This window comes from Equus asinus, chromosome 1 (assembly GCF_041296235.1).
Source record: "Equus asinus isolate D_3611 breed Donkey chromosome 1, EquAss-T2T_v2, whole genome shotgun sequence".
Classification (NCBI taxonomy): Eukaryota; Metazoa; Chordata; class Mammalia; order Perissodactyla; family Equidae; genus Equus; species Equus asinus.
Genome location: NC_091790.1, coordinates 162,624,194 through 162,648,481, shown reverse-complemented (window position 1 = coordinate 162,648,481; position 24,288 = coordinate 162,624,194). Strand labels below are relative to the sequence as shown.

Sequence of the window (24,288 nt, the reverse complement as noted above, 5' to 3'; positions counted from 1 at the left end):
TGCACATGGTACCGCTCATCAAGCCATGCTGAGGTGGCGTCCCACATGGCACAACTAGAAGGATCCACAACTAAAAATACACAACTATGTACCCAGGGGCTTTGGGAGAAAAAAGGAAAATAAAAAAAATCTTAAAAAGAAAACCACTAGGGGCTGGCCTCGTGGCCGAATGGTTAAGTTCGCGAACTCCGCTGTAGGTGGCCCAGTGTTTCGTTGGTTCGAATCCTGGGCACGGACATGGCACTACTTATCAAACCACGCTGAGGCAGCGTCCCACATGCCACAACTAGAAGGACCCACAATGAAGAATAGACAACTATGTAGTGGGGGGCTTTGGGGAGAAAAGAAAAAAAATAAAATCTTTAAAGAAAAAAAAAGAAAACCACTACCGGGCTTGGTTTATATTAATGAAACACGGGAAATAGAAGTCAAGAGTATGGCACTGATTGCATATAACGTAAGGATATACAATAAAATGCTCTATGGCCATTTAAAAATGACAGATTTCTGTTATGGGGATGTAATGTACAGCACGGTGACTGTATTGCATATTTACAAGTAGCTAAGAGAGTAGATCTTAAAAGTTCTCATCACAGAAAAAAAAATTTGTAACTATGTACAGTGATGGATGTTAACTACACTTATTGAGGTGATCATTCCACAATACATACAAATCTCAAGTCATTATGTTGTACACCTGAAACTAATACAATGTTAGACGTTAATTATATCTCAATTAAAAAATTACAAAAAAAAAACAATTTTTATTCACTGACACAGAAAGACATACACATTAAGAGAAAAGTGCAGGTTACAGAGCCACAGTATAAAATAATACCATTTTGAATTTACATATAGAGATGCTTATGAAAAAATCTACAAGGTAACAAATGAAGATATTACCAATGGTAATCTATGGGTCAGAGATTTCAGGTGATTTAATTTATTTTCTCTTTAATTCTCTCTTAATTTTCAAAATGATCTTATAATACTTGTGTTATAAAATCTTAAGAGCTGTTGGAATTTATCTCATTAGGATGCATGTGCTGCCCTCCACCTGGTAAATTAATGCCATCCTTTCCTCATTTTTCCTCATGAACGACTCGGGTGAGCAGCACAGCCCACCTCACTGTTGGGGCAGCTTCTGCAGACCTGCCCCCTCTTCCCGTTCTCCTCCCAGTTTTATAGTCCACTTTAATAGCCGCCTTTTCTCCAAGGTCAGTGAATGGAAAGCAAGATTCCAAGTTCAGGCCGACAAGCCAGAGGACAAAAGCACATGGTCAGCTCTGTGCCCAAGACAGCTGTACACCTCCATCCTCTCTCTCCCTCTGGGGGTGGGGGGGGGTGGGGGGTGGGGCAACACCACCCCCTAGAATGCCAGCTCTTGAATTTCACTTGGCTGAGCCTCACCATGCCATGCACCATCATCAAACTGGCAGGTTTATGTTAATAATGGACCAGAAATCAAGGCTTCAAAGACTCCCCAGGCACAGAACATGTGCAAACAGCAACAAGGCACAGGCTGGAAACGACTTTATACCTACGTTTTTCATCCACTGAACCTGAATATACTTCCCAAATTTAATGAGAGCTTTTAATAATAACCACTGTTTAGAAGTGTTTATTATGTGTCAGGGACTGTGGCAAACTAAGCTTTTCCATATACTCCCTCACTTAATCCTCATACAACACTTTAAGGCGAGTGCTAATACTCGGGCTCCTTGGAGGTGAAAAAATTTCCCAAGCTCACAAAGTTAGCCAAGTGGGAAAAAAAGCTAGAACCCAGGACTGCCCAACTCTCACCCTCCAGGCACAGGGCCTCCCTAGATGGTGTATGAAAACTGTTGTTGCCTCTCAGTATTCATTTTCATTTCTTCATTTAATGACTACCTAAGCAAAGTGCTGAAAACAAAAAAACACCTTTCTGAAAGAACACATGTAATTTACATACATGGGAAACTAACAACCAAGCCCAGTCTTATCTATGCTGAAAACTGCGACCATCTGGATAAACGTGCCGATCAGTACAACTGGCACAAATTCGTGTGCAGCGTCAAGCCCAGAACTGGTCATGAAAATTATTTCTGCAAGCTCTGGAATAGGCACTTATCAGCCTGTCCCAGGTATCTGGCTGACTTACACCTTTTGCAGACATCCCAGTCAGGATCCTGCAGGAAACAGATTATATGCCCAAATTAGGCAGTTCCAGGAAAGTTTAATAAAGGCATTGTGTGCAAAGGTATATGCAGGGTACAGAGAAACACAAGGGACAATGTAATACCTCTAGGGACAAGTAGGGGACGCTGTTGGGCCTAAGGGATCCCTGGACAGAGAGCGTGGCTAAGAAGCTAAGTTGGGACCTTTGTTCTAGAGACACAGGTCATGGTGACCCCACAGGCAGGGAATCGGGGGAATAAATATCTCCACCTCACTCTCCTCCCTCCCTCTGATCTTCTGCTGATGTCCCATTGGCTGGACCCAGCCAGAAGCCAGACGACAAGGGGGTCACAGATAGAACACATACTATGCACACGTACTCCATACAGGTCAGCCTCCCAGAGCAAAAACAAGTGGAACCAGGGGAGAGTGGACCCAGAAAGGCAAATGGAAATCATCCAGCACATCCAACATCCCCCTTTCCTCTCCACCAGCTTATTTTTCTCCCTGGCTCATTCACTGCTGCAGACCTTTCCATGGCTGCCCCTGACACCTCTACCTTCCCCTGCCCCAAGACGGTGGTGTGAGGTTGCTGCAGCACCCTCCAATGATGTTCTTCAAGATTATCAGCCCAAGGACCACTAAGACAGGAGACATCATGTAAAACCCATCACATTCAACTCACTAAACTGCCTACACACAAGCGCACGTTCTCTTGCAGCATATTCCTCAGGATAAGTAACCACCCCTGTGGCGGTATTCTTAAAGCATAAATACTCTGGCTCTATTTCTGAATGTAGGGTTCAATCTGCACTGAGGATGAACTTTCAAAAGAACACATGGCAAACTGAACACACTCTCTCCCTAGAGCCCTCAAAGCCTATTCCATCCCCCAAGCTCCTCATCTTCTCTATAAAAAAGGACTTAGGAAACCAGAGATGGGACCCTTGCTGTCAAGAGATGGCAACAACATTTTGGCAGATGGAAAGGGAATGGCGGAGCAGGATCTGACCTGGAAGAGAAGAAACAGAATGCAGGTGTATGCAAAAGGGGATCAGGACAAGGCGGGAGCTGTGTGCCTCCCAGGGTCTGCAGAGGCAGGAAGGGCAGAAGGAAGCCTGGAGCTTGAAAGTCTGCATTCACAGCAGCACATCCCACCTGGGAGCCCCTTGCCCAGTTCTAGCAGCTTGGCAGCTATAATTTTAAGCTTTATGGAATTAACTGGTTTTTAAAAATTGTGTGCATATGTATTACTTTTAAAAATTAATTTAAAACTTTCTGCAAAAAATTGACACAGACTTTTACTACTTGTTGCTGAGATTATTTTGATCTCAGATCCAGAAACAAAGGAAAAATGGCCATTACAGAGGGAGGGAAAACTGCCCTGCTGTTAGCACTGAGGTCCTGATCAGTGGCGACAGGAAAAGTCAGTTTGCTCTAAATGCCAGTTTTAAATTCAGTTTAGACAAATAAAAACCAAATATGTTACTCCTCTCCATCTTTATTGAGGTATAATGGACAAATGAAAATTGTACACGTTTAAGGTGTAAGATTCAATGTTTGATATACAGCGTGAAATAATCGCCACAATCAAGCTAATGAACATATCCATCTCCTCACATAATTACCATTTGTTTTCTTTCTTTCTTTCTTTTTTGTGGTGAGAACACAAGATTTACCCTCTTACCAAATTTCAAGTATACAATACAGTGTCGTTAACTATATTCCCACTGCTGTACACTAGACTGAATATGTTTATTTGAACATTAAAGAGACTGCCATATTTGAGAATTCATAACAAGGGGGAAGCAAGGTAATAAAGAGCCAGCCCACTGGGCATGGGAACCACCTTTTGGGTGCCTGAAAGTTGGTGCAGTCTCGGGCCAACTCAGATGTCTGGCTCACATGGAACCTGCTTGACATGAGGACTTGTGGTCCAGCCAAAGTCCTTGGTGAATGGGACTAAAACATGCACATGCATGAAAGCAGAAACTCACCTCCTAGCTGTCTGCCAAACCCTGGGATAACCCAGGGGAGATTCCACACCCTCCCTGGCTGAGTTCCTCCACTGAGCCTGGGCCCAACTGCAGACTCAAAAGAGGGGAAACAAAGTTTGACTTTTCTGTCTCCCACCACTCTCCCCACACAACTGGCTCCCAAAGGTGACTCTGGGCTTCCCAGATCTTTTGCCCAAGAGTATTTCCCTCAAACAACTACCTCCAATGAGCCCAGGCAGGGGAAAAAGGCAAGTCACTAATGAACTGGCAAACTACCTATCTGCTACCCAGATGGAAAAATGAGAGAACATTGCAACAGAGGAAGAGAAGAGAGGACCGAGTAAGAGGGAAGGAGGGAAGTAGAGAAGGAATCCATTCATATCTCCACAGACGATCAGACTCTGAAATGTGAGCAGTTGGCTTGGATGGTCTCTGGAGAATTAAAATGATTAAAAGAAAAACTTTGCAAAGTAAAATAAAATCATTACATTGCTATTGTGGGTTTTTGTTTTCAAGCAACTGCTCAAGTTGAAATATCAGTTCTCTACAAATAATTCTTCTCTTACACAAGTTCTCAGCCCAGTAAAATATAGCCAAATCAAATAATCAATATGATTGTAGAGTTGCTTTCAATGACCCACAAGTGAAAATTAAAAGCAATGCCATTAAGTGTTCACAGGGGTATTAGGGTAGCGTGCCAATGGCCTCAGGAAACCCAAGTGAGAAGAACAGCCTGGAGGCTAGACTCTTTTCCTAAAGTTAGCAGAACCACACCAGGCTAACACACAAGCAGCAGCTTCCCTTTCACCACACAGCTCTTCCACAGAAAGAGCTGTTGTGCAGATTCACACTTTAAAAGCTCCCTGCCTAAGTGAACATGTCCTGACCTGACCAGTCTCCTCGCCTCCATTTAACCCCTCCAGGTCACCCTGACACCATCTAGGGTGCTGCCCAGTACACTGGCTCTTCTCTGAGAAAAAGTCCAGCAGAAGGGGTGAGCCCTAACACCCCTTCACTTAGCCCCCACCAGGGTAGGCACCGGACCCAAATGGAACCAATCCTATTCTCTCCTGGGAATGCAGAATTAAGACAGATACCAGTTAGTCAGTGTGGCTGGACCCAAGAAGCCATGAACATGGCATGGGAAGTCTGCTGGAGCTTTCCCTTCAGGGAGGCGAAGAATGAAGTCCCTGTGCAACCCCTCAGGGAGATGCAGAAAGTCACCTCAGTTCATGATACTGGACCCTCAGGGGAAATCGGAGATCCTTCCAATAAATTCCCTCCTATTCTGCTTAAGCCAACTGGAATGGGTTTCTCTGTCCTCCCCCAACCCCACCTTTGAGGGCAGGGGTGTTTTTTTTTTTAGACAGAATTTATTTTTTAGAGTAGTTTTGGTTCATAGCAAAACTGAGAAGGTACAGAGATTTCCCACATACCCCTTGCTCCCCCACATGCATAGCTTTCCCCATTATCAACCTGCCACACCATAGTAGTACATTGGTTACAATCGATGAACCTACCTTGACACATCATTATCACCCAAAGTCCACAGTTTACATTAGGGTTCACTCTTGGTGTTGTACATTCTATGGGTTTGGATAAATGTATAAAGACATGTATCCACCATCGTAGTATCATATACAATAGTCTCGCTGAGGGACAGGGATTTTGGTCTGTTTTATTCTTTCCTATGTCCTAGCACCTAGAACAGCAGGTGCTCCATAAATATTTGTTGGATGAATAAATAAATGGATAAATGTGTAAAATGAAGTTGACTTCTGTTAATGAGTCCGATTCTTTTAGAGCAATGGTTTTCAAAGTGTGGTCCTCAGACCAGCAGCATCAGCATCACCTGGGAACTTGTTAGAAATGCAAGTTCTCAGGTCCCACCCTGGACCCACTGAATCAGGAACCGTGTAGAATAAGCTCTCCCGGTGATTCTGATGCATGTGCACTTTGAACACCACTGTGTCAGAGCAGCGCATCCAACAGGGCATGTGGTGGCACACAATACCATTTGCTGAACATCTGGACCTTAAGGGCCTGCAAATGGGCCTGGAGGCTGTGAATGAACTGACCAGAGCTTGTTTTCCTAAAGATAACAGAACATCTTAAACTTCAGTCCCCAGAAGGAAACAAGAGCAAACAGAGACGATCATCTGCCTCACCCTTAGTGCTAGGAAGGCTATGGAACGCCTAAAAAACGGAATCACTAGTGGCTGACAAGTTGCTCCCAAGAGCTGGAGAATGAGCAGGAGCCCCAGGGAAACCTGCGGGTGAGAAGCTGCTGTCTTCTTCTGTCTGAAGCAGCAGCCACAGGAGCATATTAACGGGCCCACGGAAGCTCCAAAATAAAACGAAACCATGTCTGAGTCAGTGGCCAAGGGCTGAAGGGCTGGAACTCCTGGCAACTGCAAATGCCCCTAAGCAGAAAAGACACCACTGCTCCCAAGCGCCAGGCGGAGATGCAGGAAGAAAGGTCTGGGGAAAGAAACACCCTTTGTGCTTTATGGCTCTGGTCAGGGTGACAGCCACCATTTTCTTCTGGGAGAAACTTTCAAATCAGCAGCCAAAGCCCCAAAACCCCTTAGATTTTTCCTCCCCTAAGATCTTTGGGCAGAAAGAGCAAAGTCATGCCCTAATACTTCATAAATTCCCAAAGTAATGGCAGCCCTGGAGAAAAACTCACATTAGTGAAGCACCTACTGTGTGCCTTACCCCTTCCACTGTCCACACCACAGCCACAGGGACCTTTGTAGAATGCAAGTCTGATCCCTCACTCCCCTGATGATCCCTCACCCCGATTAAAACTCTCCAGTGGCTCTCCACTGTCCTTAGACTAAGTCTAAACTCCACAGCCAGCAGACGAGCTCTGGCAAAAGCTGGCGCAGCCCCTCTCTGGCCTCCTCTCACCTCTCCTTTTTTCCCCTCTGTGACTCCCCTACTCCCACTCCAAGCTCAGGTCGTACTGAACAGCTTTCACGCCCCTGCACAATGCTCCCACCTCCAGGCCCCGCATACGCTCTTCTTTCTACCAGCCGTCCCCTTTCTTCCCCCAACCCCCTCACCCCTCAGCTCCTCCTGGTAAATTTTAATACTCCTCAGGTCTTATCCCTGCAATCCCAGGCCATCCTGACCACCCCTCACCGCCCACCCCCCCACACACACTCACACAACATACAGTTAAGGCTTCTGTGTGCTTCCGTAGCTCCTTGCCTTTCTTCCATCATATATACGGATAGACTATAGACTTTGGCCTAGGTTCAAAGCCCCACTCCACCACTTAGTAGCTAGCTATCTTGAGCAAATTACTTGGACTTTCTGAGCCTCAGTTTGTTCTTTTGTAATGAGATACCTACCTCACTGTCTTGTCAGGTTAAGTGAATTAATTTGAAATTAAATGGATTAATATATGTAAAGGCATGTGGTAAAAACTATAAGTGAACTCTGCTTGAGAGACAGAAGTGTGTGCTATTATTCTTTCTGTACTTATGACACTACGTAATTGCCTGAACTATAAGCAGTAGGGGCGAGGAGGGGACACCATCTTCACAGGCAAACACTGCACACACACTTGTGGAATGGACGGTAGCTCCTCTGTACTCTTTCCACTATCCCACACTGCCTCACAGTGGTTGCCATGCCCAGAGGGTAAAAAGTATTAGATGACTTGTTCTAGCGGGAATTATTAATCACCACCAGCACAAGCAGGAAAGTCTTCCCTATTTTCGGACTAAAGAATCAATGACAAGAATATATGTGAATGGTCAATAAACACATCAAAAGATGCTCAGCATCATTGGCCATTAGGGAAACGCAAATCCAAATACCACTTCACATCCCCTAGGAAGGCTATAATCCAAAGACACACAATTCTAAGTGTTGGGGAGAACGTTGAGAACTAGAACCCTCACACATTGCCGGTGGGAATGTAAAATGGTGCAGCCACGTTGGAAAACAGTTTGGCAGTTCCTCAAAAAGCTAAACATAGTTACCACAGGACCCAGCAATTCCACTCTTAGGTAAATAGCCAAAAGAAATGAAAACATATATCCACATAAAACCTTGTACATGAGTGTTCATAACATCATTATTCATAATAGCCAAAAAGTGTAAACAATCCAGATGCCCATCCACTGATGAACAGATAAACAAAATGTTGTATGGCCATCCAATGGAAGATTAAACAGCCATAAAAGGAATGCGACACTGATACGTGCTACAACATGGATGAACCGTGAAAACATCATGCTAAGTGAAAGAGGCTGGACACGAAACACCACAAACTGTATGATTCCATAAAGAGAGAGAAAGTAGATTAGTCCTTACCTTGGGCCGGAGGGGAGGGGGGAACTGTTAATGGGTCCAACATTGCTTGTTTGAAGTGATGAAAATGTTCTGGAATTAGATGTGATGGTTGCACAACTGCGAATATACTAAAAACCAATGAACTGTTCACTTTAAATGGGTGACTGAATGGCATGTGAATTACATCTCAATAAAGCTGTTTAAAAAAAAGAAGCAACTGAAATAACAGTAAGAATGACCATTTCTAAGCACTTGCTATGTGCCATGTAGTATGCTAAACAGCTTTTGTATATTCACTCATTTTCTGGAATTTCAAAAAGGGCAAGAGAGGCTAAGAGTATTTTTGAAAAGATAACTTCAGCAATGAGCTAGCACAGCCTAGGGCACACAGCCGATGCCTGACAAACCGTTCTCTTTATCTAGTCTGTTGATTCACTGAGAAAAGTGTGGGCACAGACCCAGGTTTGTAAGGTAGCCTTGCGGAGAAGAGCGGCCCGGAGCTGCAGGAAGAGAGGCCTGTTAACCCTAACGCTAAACTGGCGTGAAGCTGGGAGAGGTGGTGTGATCTTGGGGCAGAGCTGAGGGCGGGAATGATGGGCACGGTGTAGGGCCCCATGGCAAAGCTGAGTGACTTGACCAGGACTTTCTCCCACCCAAGGTAAGTTTTTGTAAGGCCGGAAACGGAGGGCAGTGGTAGAGACACGCAGACTCTGGACTTGGATGGTCTGGGTTTCAATCCGATTCCGCTTAAACAAGTTTCTTAGCCTCAAAAGCCTCAAGTTACCTCACTGGCAAAATGAGGGTGAGTGTACCTGCCTCAGAGAACTGCTGTGAGAATGAAATGAGTTCATTATATGGAAAGCTCTTAGAACTACCCTGGCACATGGTAACAGCTCCATTAAGGTTAGCGGCTGCTATCATCATCACCATCATCATCATCATCACCACCACCATCATCACCATCATCATCTGCCAGACGCCTCGTCTGACCGGATCCGTACTCAAGGGGCCTGCTGGAAGGAACAGTAAAGGGGAGGCGGCGGATGGACGTCAACATTTCCTCTTGGGGATCTACTCGTGGAGTGACCATTTTACACAGATTTCGCGGGTGTAAATGCGCTGGGCGGAAAGGGAGGGCGTGATTTGTCCCAGCCCCGCTGCTCAAGGCCCTACCCAAGATGCCAGTCCGCGGCGGGCTGGCGGGCGGGCCAGGGGAGCGCTGGGGCCGGGAGGCTCGCCCCCGGGCTGAGCGATTTAGGGTCGGGAGCGGCCGGGGAGGGGGAGGGCGAGGGAGGAGCGCGGGCTGGCGGGGCGGGGCCAGGGGAGGTCCGGCGGGAGGGAAAGGCCTGTCCGGAGAGAGGGAAGCGGACAGCACCGAGGGCGCGGCAGCCTCGGACTCGGAGGCCGGGCTGGGCGCTCGGGGCGCGGTACCTGGAGTCGAACTTCTGGCCGTCGGGGAATGTCCCCACGTAGTGGTAGCGCACGAAGTCGCCGCTGAGCACAGTGCGCGGGCACTCGTCGGGCACGAAGCGCCGCTCGATCTGCAGCTCGGTGTCCGAGCCCAGGCCCAGGCCCGCCACGGGCGCCGCCTGCCCGGTCACCCAGAGCAGCAGCAGGAGCAGCGGCGGCGGCGGGGGCCGCCAACCCCGGGCCCTGAACGCCATCGGGGGCGGCGAGGAGAGGAGCGGGCGCGGGGCGCGGGGCGCGGGGCGCGGAACGGGCTTGGGAGCGCGGAGCTCGGGCGGCGCGGGACGGGCCTGGGTGCGCGGCGGCGTTTGCAAACGTGGAACAGACTCCCGGCCCTCCCCGGGCGGCAGCAACCGCCCCCCTCGCCCGCCCCCCGGCCGCAGCCGACCGAGGGGAGGAGCCGCGGCCGCGCGCCGGGGCGGGCCTGCTGCGCCCGCCGCCGCCCGGCCCCCCGCGCCCGGCGCGCTGGCCCGCCGGGAGAGAGGGCTGGAACGTCAGAGGGACCGGCCCCGAGCGAGGAATCGGCAGGTCCTCGGGACCGGGCTTCGGCCCGAAGTTGGGAGAGAAAAACGTTTACGGCCCAGCCGACCCACCGATCTCCGCCAGTTCCTGGGACTCTCCAGGTTCAGGGCCACAAGGGACTCTTACGTGGCCGCGGATCCAATTATCCCTTGCTGCTTTCGGGGAGGGAGCGAAACTTAGATTTAAAAAAAAAAAACTTAGTTACAAGGATGCATTCTACATTGAAAAAAGACTGAAACCATTCTTCAGGATTTTTTCCCCCGTATTTTCTTGTAATACTTAGAGAAAGGAGGAAGCATGTATTGGGAGACCCCCCTGACAGCTGTCCAGACGAAAGTTTAAGTTGCTAACTGTGAGCATTCCCCAGTCCATCAATAGATGCCCTGTGAGCTGATACTTAATAGCGAACTTTCCACGTGACCCCACACACGTGACTAACCTGGGTGGGCCTTCACAATAGAGACCCAGATGCCGCGGGAAAGTCATTTGAGCAGTTAAATGCATTCTTACCTTAGAATTGGTGGTTGTTTTTTATTAAAACTATGGCCTAATGGAAAAGCAAATCACCAAGGGTTTCTCAGCTCATTTTGGAAGCATACAATCCTGATACCAAAACCTGCAAAAGAGCAAGAGAGAGAAAGAGAGAAACTGGGCACCAATCTAATTTATAAATATAAAGGCAAAAATATTAAATAAAGCGTGAGCCAATTGAATTAAACAATTTATTAGGGGAATAATACACCATTATGTGGACTATGTAGGTGACCTTCTGCAAGTGACAGTCTCAGTGTTTTCTGTAAGATGAAGATAAAACATGATGATGATAAGATTATTATAGATCTTATTAGATCGCAAGATCTAATGAGAAGTGACATGTAGCACTAAAGAAATGCTCGTTGTTCCTCACACAGCTTATTCTATTGAAATAGACAACCTATGAATATAATTCGTCCTATTAACACTGGTTATTTCTAGGTGGTTGGATTTTGAGTGATGATTTGCTTTCCTCTATCTACTCCTCAGTATTTCTTTATGGTTTTTAATGACTATGTCAGGTTTTTATTAAAATGATCAAGTTTTACACAAAGACAAACAAAAAGTCAACCTCATTCCAGTCAGGAATCTTCCACCTCCTTACTGTGAGTGGGCAACACATGCCACGTCTCTGGGCCTCAGTTTTTTCATCTATAAAATGAAGTGGTTGATTTGTAAGACTTCTTTCAGTTCTAAAATTCTATGATCCTGTGCCAGAGAAGACACCCCAGGACAGGAAGGAAGACAGATGGAGGAAGAGACAGGCTGAGTGGTGACTGCCACTTCTGTTCTGCCTTTTAGGGCTTCCAAGTGGTTTAATTTCTTGTCATTCCTTTAAATGTGTTAATACTCTGGTCACATAGTATGTGTGCTCTTCAACAGTCTCTTTAAATCCTAACAGACATTCTTTGAATTGAATTTCTGCAGCAATCTACCAAAGAGAAAATTTACCTCTTGACTTTAGTGACTAATTAAAACCAAGCTGAAACTTTAAGAAATTATTAAGTTTCTGGGGGTTACTTTGTGAGGACTTAAGCCTAGAAACTGAATTTCACCTCAGGAAAAGTCAACAGTAGACTACAAGCTCAGAAAGATAAAGAGGTGAACGGGCTTGAGAAAAGGACCGGAAAGAAGAGAAGGGTATCGGAATAGAAAAAGGAGAGGAAGTGAGAGAGAAAGGCAGTAAGAAGGGAAAAACAGAAGATGAGAATCAGTGAGAGAACAGAGAGCCAAGGAACGAGAGAATGTGACACAATCAGAGAGAAAGACATAATAAGAGAAGCATCCAAAAGGTCGGAGGCCAGCATGAAGGCGTGGAACAGCATGGAGAAAGAGAAGGGGGCTCTGGAAAAGGATTGGTCTGAATAAAAGACAGAAATCCAGGTTCCGTCCCATCCTCCTCCATACAAGAAGTTGAAATGTTTGCAGGAAAAATCAAACATAATCCTGCAAGTGAAGCAGGGCAGTAAAGAAAGAATTCCTCTGTTCTTCGAGCCTGAAATAAAGGAGGACTCGTGAATCAGATCTTCTAAGAGCAGTAAACCCTGGAGGCTAAGCTACTTAAACTGTTAACTTGGGCTTGGCACACACTGAGCGGAGATAAAGAAAAGGCCAGCATTAAAACATCCCCCGAAAGTCCATCTGAGCTGAACCTGAGGCGAATGAGAAGTAAGAGAAATTTGTTTCCAGCAATGCCCTCTCTCCTTCCCTCCCCAAGAGTTTCCAGGAAATTCTCCCACCCGCAGAATTGGCAACACACCTGAAGTTACCATGTGGTTTGATGAAAAAACCTGGACCAGAAATCAGACCACCTTGGTTGTAGGGCACCCATCCCCCTACTCTCTGAGCCTCAGTTTCCTTATTTGTAAAATGTCTTGCCTGCCTCCATAGAGTTTCTGGAGGATCAACCAAAGCAATATATGAGGGATGGAAGTATGCCAAGTACTATGTAAATGTGAGGAATCACTTCCATCTCTGAGTAATAGAAGACCCAACTCAAAATCACTTAATCCGTAAGTCAGGACCAGCTGCAGCCACCTTTCTACAATTGGGCCAACACCAAGTCCCTTTGGCTGGCCTTGAGAATGAATCTAGTACCTTAGGATGGGGCAGAGGGGTAGAAAAGACTGAGGTGGGGGGTACAACAGGGAGGGAGTACAAAGAAAGCATCTCTTACTCAGCTGGGCTGGGAGCCTCAGTGCAAAGTGCAGGATGGCTCCGTGTGCATTCATGGTTGAAGAGTAATCACTTTACTCTCTCTCGTGAAAGGAACTGTACCTGCAGACCCGTCCCGATGCTACAGGAATAAGTAAAGGGTGATGGGTAAGAATAACGGTTTAGAATTATAACCACCAGGGAAAGAATTCCTGTTTGCCTCATTGGTTAATGGATGAGATGTTTACATTGACTTTCACAATCAGAAAACTGGGCTGAATTCGAGAGATGGCCCTGTGTAATAAAGAATCTGACTCCAGGACCGGCCTGGTGGCTCAGCAGTTAAGTGTGCATGTTCTGTTTCTCGGAGGGCCCAGGGTTCCTCGATTCGAATTCCGGTGCAGACATGGCACCGCTTGGCAAAAGTCATGCTGGGGTAGGCGTCCCACGTATAAAGTAGAGGAAGATGGGCATGGATGTCAACTCAGGGCCAGTCTTCCTCAGCCAAAAGAGGGGGATTGGTAGTAGTTAGCTCAGGGCTAATCTTCCACAAAAAAAAAAAAAGAATCTGACTCCATTTTGGATGTTGACCACTGACAGCTTTCAAGCGCCATCTCCACTTTCCCCTTCTGTCCCACATGTGGGCAAGCTGATAAGAAAGCCCACACACTCCTTCCCTTGACACCAGAGGAGAAGTTCAAACCACACAAAGCCTTGGCCTGTGTGCAGGAACGCCCACCCAGGTTTCACTCCCTAAACACAATAAAACTAGGGCCACTCGCCTTCCTTTTGCTGAAGCCGTTTTTGGACTGGCTTAGGTGGCTGACCTGCTCTCCCAGAAAGCCTCAATATATGAGCAATACATTTCTTCCTCCCCTCTTGGTGAACATGTGGCATCATCAGTCTTGACAGTGAACCAGTTTGGGGTGGTCGGGGGGGAGTCCATCACGCTTCTGCAGAGTGACCATAACACCGTGCATATCACTCTGGATCAGTAACCAGGAAACTTCCTAGTCTGTCAAAATACATAAAGAACCCAGACTTGTGTAAACAGGTGGATATAAGTAGCAAAAGGATGTTCACTGCTTTATAAGCTCTAGCATACTAATCATCAAGGAGGGATGCCTAGAATGCAACCCAGGAGGTGGGACTGGGTAAGGCTGTCAGACTATTGAACTGCACAGCTGTTATTTTTCCCTGCTCAGCCTCCCTTTCCTCTTCCTCTCTCTCTCTCTCTCTCTCTCTCTCAATCTCTTTCTCTCTCTCCTCCTGTCTTTCTCTCTCTGTTAACAGCACCTTGATTTTGCTTTGAGGAACTATCCCTCCCCAACTGTTCGTCTATATAGCTTGGGTAAAGCTGATCCCACCCCTGGGAATTAGGGTGAGCACGTGACAGGCGTGGCCAGACAGAGTACTCCATCTCCCTAACCATAGTGATTGTTTCCATGACAGCTATGTGACCCTTGCTAAGCCAATGCGTATAATACATGGAAGTCTTACTGGAACTGAAAAAGAGTTTTCTTCCAGTTGGGGCTGCTAAATTGTTGGCCACCTTTGGCTTCCAGTGGCCATCTTTGCCCCCACGATGGAAGAAACTACATGAGAATGAAACAATGCAAAGCAAAGTGAAGCTGAGAGAGAGAAATTGCTAACTATAACATTTCAGCACCCAGATCCAGCCATTCATTCCTGAAGTTCCATCCCATGACATTTCACATATGTGAGCCAATAAATTCTTTTATTTTATTTCTTAAAACAGTTTGACTTGGATTTTTGTCTATTGTTGTTTTCAAGAGTCTTGACTAATACTTGCTTCAATGGAGTTATCAATCCCTGGGCCTTCTTGCTAATAGATCAAATCATTGTGTTAGGCAAATATTTGAATCGGTCAAGACTTTTTCAGTTGCAAGTGAGAGCAACTCAACTCAATTGGTTTCTGCATAAAAGTATATCCTAAGGTTTTCAGATTATGTGCTTGCTTGCTATAGGTCACTACTTGTGACTGGTGAACGTTTCGTGTCTTTTCTTTTTCTTTTTCCTTCTTCCTTCTTTTCTTTTACTTTAGGGGCATAGCTTGGCCAGCAACAAGCCTCTGCAGGAGGAAAGGAACAATTCTCATCCAGCTTGGTTGGTGTGAGCCACTTAGATCTACTCTGGCATGCACCATGGAGTTATCTGACAGGCGTTGGGCGTGATTAGGCAGTGAGGTCTGGCCTGACATCCCTCTCTTTATGGAGTCTCAGGGTCTCTTCACGTGATCTCTACCCCTTAGTTAGTCTGGGCCTCCTCGTGGAATGGTGGCTTCAGGGCAGTTGAACAGCTTACATCCCTGAAGCCCTCAGGAGGGACTATTTCAAGAGAACCAAGTGGAAGCTAGATGACCTTTTCTGATCTAATCTCAAAAATGAGGCATCACTTCCACTACTTTCTACTAGATACGAGCAAATCACTAAGTTTGGTCTAGATTCAAGGGAAGGGGCATAGACCCCACCTCTCCATCGGGGGAGTGTCAAGGTCATTTGTAGAAGACAAATAACATGAGAGAGACTATTGCAGCCAACTTGGATAATACAATTTGCCACAATAACTAGTCATAAGATACTAAATTATAAATCACAATGTCGAGATATTGACTTACAGTAGGAAACATGCCTTCCCACTGACCCCAATACTCAGATCTGACTAAAACACTCTTTTCCTCATATTGGGATCCGATATACTACACTGTCAGAATGTTGCAGGTGAGAATAGAACCAGAGCACAGGGGTTGGGTGGTCTTGAAGGCTATTTCCTTTAAGATGGGGCAAAATTTGGTCAATTTTATGCCTTATTCCAAATGGTGCACATTTCTCTAGTGAGCAGAACATTCCTGTTTACAGAGTTTGTGTCACTAGTGGACAATTCTGGACAAACACTGCCTGATTGCTTTTCCTTGGTTCTCCTATTCTAGAATCTTTAGACCAACTTCCTTCTGTAACACAATTTTAAGTTATGTTTTCTTCGTTTCTCAATCACGTATTCCTGACACTGTATTCTTGACTAGATGAGGATGTCTTGCAAGGTATCTACAGGCCACTTACTGCCCATGTAACTTGCGTGAACAGCTGGATTGGTTCTCAGAGGGAAACCTGATTTCCAAGTTCTGGGACACGTCAGTGTAACAGTGCATGTCTGTTCATAACCTTTTGTGTGTTTATTTGGATTTTTGCTAATAAATATGAAAGAGCTCCTCATATATTTTAGGTATTAACTATATTGAATGCCACATTTGAGGGAAATATTCCCCATGCTGTTACTTTTACTTCCTTTGTGGTTTCTTCCACTATGTCAAAGCTGAAACAATTATCACAACTTCACCTATTAGATACATTTTGAAAATACAACCTAGTCAGGCACCTAACACTTTCACACCCTGGCTCCACGACTTACTAGTTCTCATCCTTGGGCTGTCACTTAACTATCTGGGCCTCCTTCTCCTTATCTATAAAATTAGCGTAGTACATAAGGGTAATAAGAGTACTTGAGGGCTGGCCCGGTGGTCGAGGGGTTGGGTTCCACCACTCTGCTTCAGAGGCGGGGTTTTGCCACTTCGGATGCTGGGCCAGAACATGGCACTGCTCGACAAGCCATGCTGCCGTGGCGTTCCACATGCCAGGACTAGAAGGATCCACAACTAAAATGTTTAACTATGTACTGGGGGGCTTTGGGGAGAAGGAAAAATAAAATAATAAAATCTAAAGAAAAAATAGCACTTGAGTTTTTAAAGATTAAGTCAGCACTTAGCTCAATGACCAGCACACAAAAAGTGCTCAGTGTATATCAGCTTTTCCTTTCCAATACCCAAACTTTCTCTAAATTCAGTATACACTGTTTTAACCATGGATGGCATGCTCTAGAAAACTGGAGAATTTCTATGGAGAGTCTTGCTTTCTTCCCAAACTGGATGAATCCTACTAACAAGTAATAGCAGCTCCTGTGTTTCTAACCACTGGGAGATACACAGATGACTTGCACAGGTTCCCTGACCTCCAGGGTGGAGACCGCGAGGGCAGGGAGCCCGAAGACGTGTGCTCAGCCCTCCGGGCGCGCGGGAAGGGCTCTCGGGCTCCCCCGCGGGCGTCCTCAGCCCTCGGCTCCGGCACCGGCACCGACCGCCGCCAGGGGGCGCGCTCCCACCTTCGGCACCGGCGGGCCTGGGCGCTCTGAGCCAGGACTTGGGGCCACGCCGCGGGGAGGCGGCCGGGCGCGCCAGTCGGAAGGGGGGGGCCGGGCAGCCTCGGCGGGGACACCGGGCCCTTCCCCGTCGGGCGGCGGGCGGCGGTCGGCGGCAGGAGGGGGCGCTGCGGGGCTCGCGGGCGCGGCACAGAGGAAGTGCCGTCTTCGCCGCCGCGCCACGGGGTCGCCTCCGGCGCGGGCCGCGATGTCGTCCCGGTCGGGGCGCGACGACGCGGGGGCCGGGGGCGCGCGGCGGCCGCGGGAGCCGCCCGAGCAGGAGCTGCAGCGGCGCCGGGAGCAGAAGCGGCGGCGGCACGACGCGCAGCAGCTGCAGCAGCTCAAGCACCTGGAGTCCTTGTGAGTCCCCGCCGCCCCGCCTTCTGCGCGGAGGGGCCCGTGGGCGCGGCACGCGGGGTCCCCGGGGTCCGCAAGGGCCATGTGGCCAGCCGCCCGAACGTCGGAGATGGCGTGCCCGGTGCCGGGCACTGGCCCTCGGCGCGGAGGGCAGGTCTGTCCGGCGCCCCGGGCGGTGTCGCCGGGAGGAGCTGAGGCCCCGCCCCGAGGCCCGTCCGGGCGCGCGGGGCTGTCCCAGTGCCGGAAGCGCCGCGCTGGAGGGTCGTCCCTCGCCCGCTGGGCCGGGGTGCCTTGCGCGGTGCGGGGCGCTCCGTCAGGACTGAGGACCGAATGCAGGAGCGCTGCTCCCTGTCCTTTCCGGTTTTTCAGTTCAAAGGGCCCCCTATGAACTGCGTAAAATCCCCATTCTTTTCATCTTCTGCTGTTAAGGGAAGAGAATACCCAGTCCTGTAAGGTTCGTGTGGTGAGAGAGAGAAGAATGAACAATGGGGTGAGGGCTCGTCCCTAAACATCGGAAAGGTGGCTGCCAGGTAAAAGAGAGTGGAGTGCTGAGGATTTTTACCAGGATTAAGGGTGGAAGCTGCAGAGAGGCCAATTCCATCCAGCTCAACAGAAAGAATTAGGACCAGAGTCATATATTCTTGCTGGTCAGTGTCAATGCCAATAATCCATAACCGATCTGTAAGTCAGAATTGGGGTGAGTTTATTATCAGCCAGATCTGAGGACTAGCCGAGGGCCTGCCTTCCAGAAGGAAGGGCACCAAAGAATTGGGGTGTACAGAGTGGATATGTACATCTTGGAACAAAGAGCATACATCACATATGTTAGGAATGTCCCTTTTACAATTGTCACAAGATGCTTCGCTCGCACAGCAGTTGGGTGGTCAGCAAGTAATCCTTAGTTCCCAGGAAGAGATGCTTATCCTTAAGGAAATGCTGATATGGGGAAAGCTACATCCTTATCTGTAAGGCCATCATTCTTGTCTTTGGGACACAGTAAATGTTTAAAGCAGATGTACAATGCACACTCAACAGGCCACAGCAGGCCCTTTTGGAAAAACAAGATCAGATCGAATTAGTTTTAACCCAAACGGCTTCCTCACGTACTCCAGTATTTCCTGTTGCTTCTCACTTGTTTTTCATCAACTTGGCCTGACTTAGGAGGCACTGTGCGCCCCCAGCTCCAGAGGGTTCAAGGAGAGTCCAGAGAACCAGTGGGAGAAGGGTAGGTTGTAAAGGAGATTAAACATCAGGCGGGAGGTTGGAGTAATGACCTTTCAGGTCTCTTCCAAGATTCTGTGATTCTATAAGTAGTTGTAGAAGTCAAATTTTTCTGTGTTATTTTCTGAGTTAGTGGGTAAATAATTCGTTTCTGTTTCAGGCACATCTCATTACCTAAACTAAGACGATCATGTAAAGAAAGGTCCTTAAACTGTTGCAATCCTACATAAGTAACCTTCTGGGAGCTTTGACACAAAATGCATGCCTTTTTGGATCACCCCCTGCTCTTTTCCCGGTGGCCCTTGAGCTGAATTTCCTCAGGAGGGCAGTGGTTGCAGGATACAGGCTCTGCTCTGCTGCCTCCGCGGTCCTGGCCTCTGCAGCACTCTTTGTGGTGCTCTGTCTCCTGTGAAGGCGGATGTTCAAAAATCTTTCCCCAGGATAAGCTCAGGCAGGGCTCAGCTCAGCCCAGGTCTCAGTATCTTTAACTGTAGGATGCTGGATGTTGTTAATACTATACATTTATTTTGTAGCTCACAGAACTTTTTCACAGACAAGAGAAAGATTATAACCTCCTTTTGTAAATGAGAAAATGGAGGCTCCGTGGTTAAGCCACTGACCTATTAAACAGCAAAACTAGAGCTGAATCCAGGTTTCTTATTCTCAGACCAGTGAGATTTTTCCAGTTTCAGAAATTTAAAACTGGCTGGCCTATTGACAAGTTTTCTTTTTCTAGTTCAGAATCTTGTTTAATTTTAAATTAAATTTTATTCATACCTGAGTCATACTTGTATAAGTTTAAAAACTAAAATAGCACTAAAAATACTACAGAAAAAAAGTGGTGGGCTGCCCAACTCTTCATGTTCCCCCATGCTCCCTGCCCAACAACCCCCATTCCCTGGCCCACTAGACAAGACCAGGGCTTCCATGTGCAAATTGTTGTGTTTTTTTAAAGATTAGCACCTGAGCTAACAATTGTTGCCAATCATTTTTTTTCTTCTCCCCAAAGCCCCCCAGTACATAGTTGTATACTCTAGTTGTGAGTGCCTTTGGTTGTGCTATGTGGGACGCCGCCTCAGCGTGGCCTGATGAGCCGTGCCACGTCTGCGCCCAGGATCCAAACAGGCAAAACCCCGGGCCGCCGAAGCGGAGCATGTGAACCTAACCACTCAGCCACGGGCCAGCCCCCATGTGCAAATTCTTTTAATTTTTACTTCTTGGATTTAAGTGCATGTTTCTAAATTATATGCTTACCCTGCTTTCTTTGATTCAACAATTTTAGACATTATCTGTTAACTTCTTGTCATAGTAGATAAGGATTTAGCTCTCTTACCTGCCCTTCTTGTTTCCATCCTTCCAGTATAGCTCTATTAGACTAATTTTGCTAAATCAGTGTTCGTATTAACATTATTATAACTATGCAATATTGTGTAGCAACATGTGGAAAGGTACTTTCAGCTTTTGGAGCCTTTGGGAGAAAAAGAGCAGTTGATAATAGAAAATGAAACAGATGAAAAGTTGAGGCTCTTATTAACGACTAGAAAGGTAACAGTTGCACTAGAATGCAAAAGAAAAAATCATAAAATACTATTTGGCTCAAAAGTAAAGTACCTTTCCACATGTTGCTACACATCAGACAATTAATGTTTATTTCTTATTTACAATCTTCCATCTGTTGTCCTGCAGTAGTCATTGGTTACTTTCTAGACCTGGTGTGGAGCGATCGTCCTGGGACTTCCTTTACCACTCTCCCTTCTTGAATCCCATTCCTGGATTCCACATGTGCCTCTTTCTGTCATTACTCCCATATTTTACTGAAGCACATTCTGCAACTTCCTATGAAGGGTGCACTGGAGGTTAATTGACACCTTGCGTGTCTGAAAATGTCTGTATTCTATCCTCAAACTTAATAGATAATTTGGCTAGGTATAGAATTCTGTGTTAAAAACTATTTTCACTCAGTTTTGAGGGTGGTATACCAGTGTTTTCTAGTTTCTGGAATTGCTGAGGAGTCTGATGCCATTCTGATTCCCTTTCTTTTATGTTACCTGGTCAAGCTCACCCTACTCTTAAAGCTTTGGAAGCTTTAAGGAACTTTCCTTTATTGCTGCCGTCCTGAAGGTTCATGATAATATGGGTCTTTTTTCAATGGAGTCTTTTTTTGACATATCATGAGTACATTAACTATATAAATGAACTTGTGTTTTAATTTCTTCTCCATTTTGTTTTTTTCTTTCTGTTGGATTTCTATTGATCCTCTAATTATCTTTTCTCTCCTTAGTGTCCATATCTTTGACTTTTCATTCTACTTTGTAGATTTATCTTCCATTTCTTCTATTGTGCATATTAAAATTCTGCTATATTTCTAAATTCAAGAGCTTTATCTTAGTCTGAGAATTCTTTTTCCATAGCATCCTGTTCTTGTTTCATTGATGAAATATCTTCTCTTTGAGGATACTCAATAATTTTTCTCTTTTTTTGTTTTCTTCTTCTCCCTCTATTGCCTCTGCATTTTGTTTGCTGTTTCTTTTGATCTCTGTCTTCCATTTAGAGTTTTTTCCCCTAACGTCTGGATATCTTGGTCTCTATTCATATTTAAGAGTGTGGAACTATAAAGCTCTTTTGACAAGAGGCTGTGTGTGAGACAGACAGAACGTGCCCATTTGCTGACTGGATAGCTTCACTGTAGGGAGATGAGGCTGTGCGCCATCCTTTTAATCCAGAGACTCTCAAATGTTAGTAAGTGGAGATTTTTTCTGGGGCTTTTCAGTTTCTCTGGAGAAGAATCTTCAGTCTGAGGATATATGCCTGGCTGCCAGTGTTCTGGGGTGGGTTGAGAGGGAGAGGGCTGAGTGTCCTAGAGTTCAGACAGAGACTCAATCAACACCCATTTTCAGCCCATGCTCATGTCATCTGCATCCTCACTTATGCTCAGAGGGGCCTAAATCTGCAGTCTCCTCCAAGGCTTGGGCTGGCAGAGTCCCTGGCTGTAGGGAATGAGGAGAATACCACTGGCTTCAGCCACTCCATGTCCATATTCCCCAACCCCCATCTTCCAAAGGTGTAACCTCCTACATTTACAGAAGTCAATGATTACTTCCTTGCACTTTCCCAAATTTGTTGAAATCTTACTCTGATGTTGTCTCTGCTCAGGATTTCTTTGTGGCTTCCTTTTTTATTATTTTACTGTCATTTTAAAAAAAAGATAAGCATGTTGGTCAGTTTGCCATGTTAATTGAGAAGCCCCACAGTTTTTTAATAAATTGAATGCAGATCTTTTCATCTCTGATGTGCCTTCTTCAATCTCTACAGGACATTTTCTTACACTTGACTTTTTCTTGCTCTTTGACCATGTGTGCCAGGCCCTTGAAGGCATCTGAGTCCTCCACCCGCGCTCCAGCTCTATCACTCAAGTGCCCCTGGGCTGCTGGGCATACAGAATGGACATTCTGTGTATATGTGGCAATTTCATCTCTGCCTTCCAGCCCCGGAGGAGCCGGCTGCAGGAACAGTTGTGTGGAATGGATTATGCTTACATGAAGGACGTGTCTTTTTTTCTTTTTTCTTTTTTTTGGAATATTAGCCCTGAGCTAACTGCTTCCAATCCTCCTCTTTTTGCTGAGGAAGACTGGCCCTGAGCTAACATCCGTGCCCATCTTCCTCTACTTTATATGTGGGGTACCTGCCACATATAAAGCATGGCTTGCCAAGCGGTGCCATGTCTGCACCCAGGATCCAAACCAGCGAACCCCAGGCCGCCAAATCGGAAGGTGCAAACTTAACTGCTGTGCCACTAGGCCGGCCCCATGAAGGACCTTTCCAAAAGAAATCCCACCCCAGTACTCAAAACCACAAAGAGTAATTAGAAATATTTGGCAAAAGAAAGATTTCTTGCCCCACACACAATTGGGAAGATAATATTTCTCCCCTCTTACATAAATTTAATCTTTTTACTACACAGAGCAAGTTATTACAATTTGAATGATTTACCAGTAGTCTATTCAGAGGGTACAAAATAATGGGCCACCACCAACTTTTTTTAATATTAAGAATTAACTACAAAGATAAATATAGACTTCTTGACTGTCATAGCGCAGAGTCTAGACTGCATATAAACATGCTCCCATTTCCAAATCTGTTATATTTAGTAAATATTACTTTAAATTTTGAGAATTATCTTTTTTTTTCTCCCCAAATCCCCCAGTACATAGTTGTATATTCTGGTTGTAGGTCCTTCTAGTTGTGGCATGTGGGACACTGCCTCCGTGTGGCTTGATGAGCGGTGCCATGTCTGCACCCAGGATCCGAACTGGTGAAACCCTGGGCCGCTGAAGTGGAGCACGTGAACTTAACCACCCGGCCATGGGGCCGGCCCCAAGAATTATCTTTTTTAATATGTTAAATTAATAAATTGTTTAGCCCTAGGAAAAACTACCAACCATCTTCTGTTAAACTTGGAAAATTGACTTTTTAGGCAATTCCATTGCTAATAATAGATTTCAAAATGTGTAGTTCCATCACACTCCTTTCCTCTTGGCAACAACAGTTACATATTTTTCAGGAATTTGGATTTCAATTTGATTGGCCATATGTTGTTTGTACAACTCTTGTGACTCAAAGGATGTATAACAGGATTATTGGATTTATAGCCAGTATTACCAAACTCCCTCTGTGCATAAGGCATAGCATTAATGTTTCTGATGGCTGCAGGTAAACTATATAATTTCCTCAGTTTAGCAGATTTCCATTGTTCTTGCTGAGTTATGGCTATGTCATGCCACCGCTTTGTGTTAGAAAATATTTTAAGCATTCGCTTTGGAAAAGCACTGTATTATACCTAAGAAGTTCAGTCTATTCATGCCCAGTTGTTTACCCTGTAATCTTCATGGGGCAGATCCTTCTCTGTCTGCTTAGAAAAGCTCTGGATTAGCAACTCACGGTTTGTGTCATTTATCATCCAACAAGTTGTTTTCTCCTACCTCTTTTGGGTTCAGATCTTGGCCTTTGTGATGCTAGTGCTCCAGGCTTGAGCTGCCTCATGAGGCAGACCATCAGCTTGTCTTCACCAGAAGGGAAGAAGCCAGCACTGTGGAGTGCCCTTCACATGTGTGCTGTGAATTATTTACCCATGGGGAAACTGAGGCTCTAGGGGGGGTAAGTGTCTTGCCCACAGTACACAGCAGTGAGAATGAATCAGAATTCAAACAGAAAGTTTTTACCTCCAAAGCCCATGAGGTTTCCACTCAGCCTTGTACCTCTACAGGATTCACGTTTATACTGATTTAGAACTGGAAAACACTCCTGCTTGAATTTCAGATCCTCTACGCCAAGAAAACAGAACATCTTTTATCAGGATAGT

At 46.2% G+C, this 24,288-nt stretch overlaps 2 protein-coding genes across 2 annotated transcripts in view; one reads left to right on the top strand and one right to left on the bottom strand.

Moving 5' to 3' along the window:
* Positions 1 to 10,338, bottom strand: part of FKBP9 (FKBP prolyl isomerase 9) — a 40,121-nt gene extending 29,783 nt beyond the window's left edge. Inside the window, exon 1 of the mRNA XM_014838703.3 lies at positions 9,894 to 10,338. Coding sequence (XP_014694189.2) covers positions 9,894 to 10,126 — 233 coding nt within the window. The 5' untranslated portion in view covers positions 10,127 to 10,338. The remainder of the gene's footprint in view (positions 1 to 9,893) is intronic.
* A 6,804-nt stretch (positions 10,339 to 17,142) lies between these two features.
* The window catches only part of LOC106829558 (uncharacterized), a 28,749-nt gene continuing 21,603 nt past the window's right edge, over positions 17,143 to 24,288 (top strand). The window contains exon 1 of the mRNA XM_070517199.1: positions 17,143 to 17,711. Within this exon, the coding sequence (XP_070373300.1) occupies positions 17,143 to 17,711 (569 nt within the window). The remainder of the gene's footprint in view (positions 17,712 to 24,288) is intronic.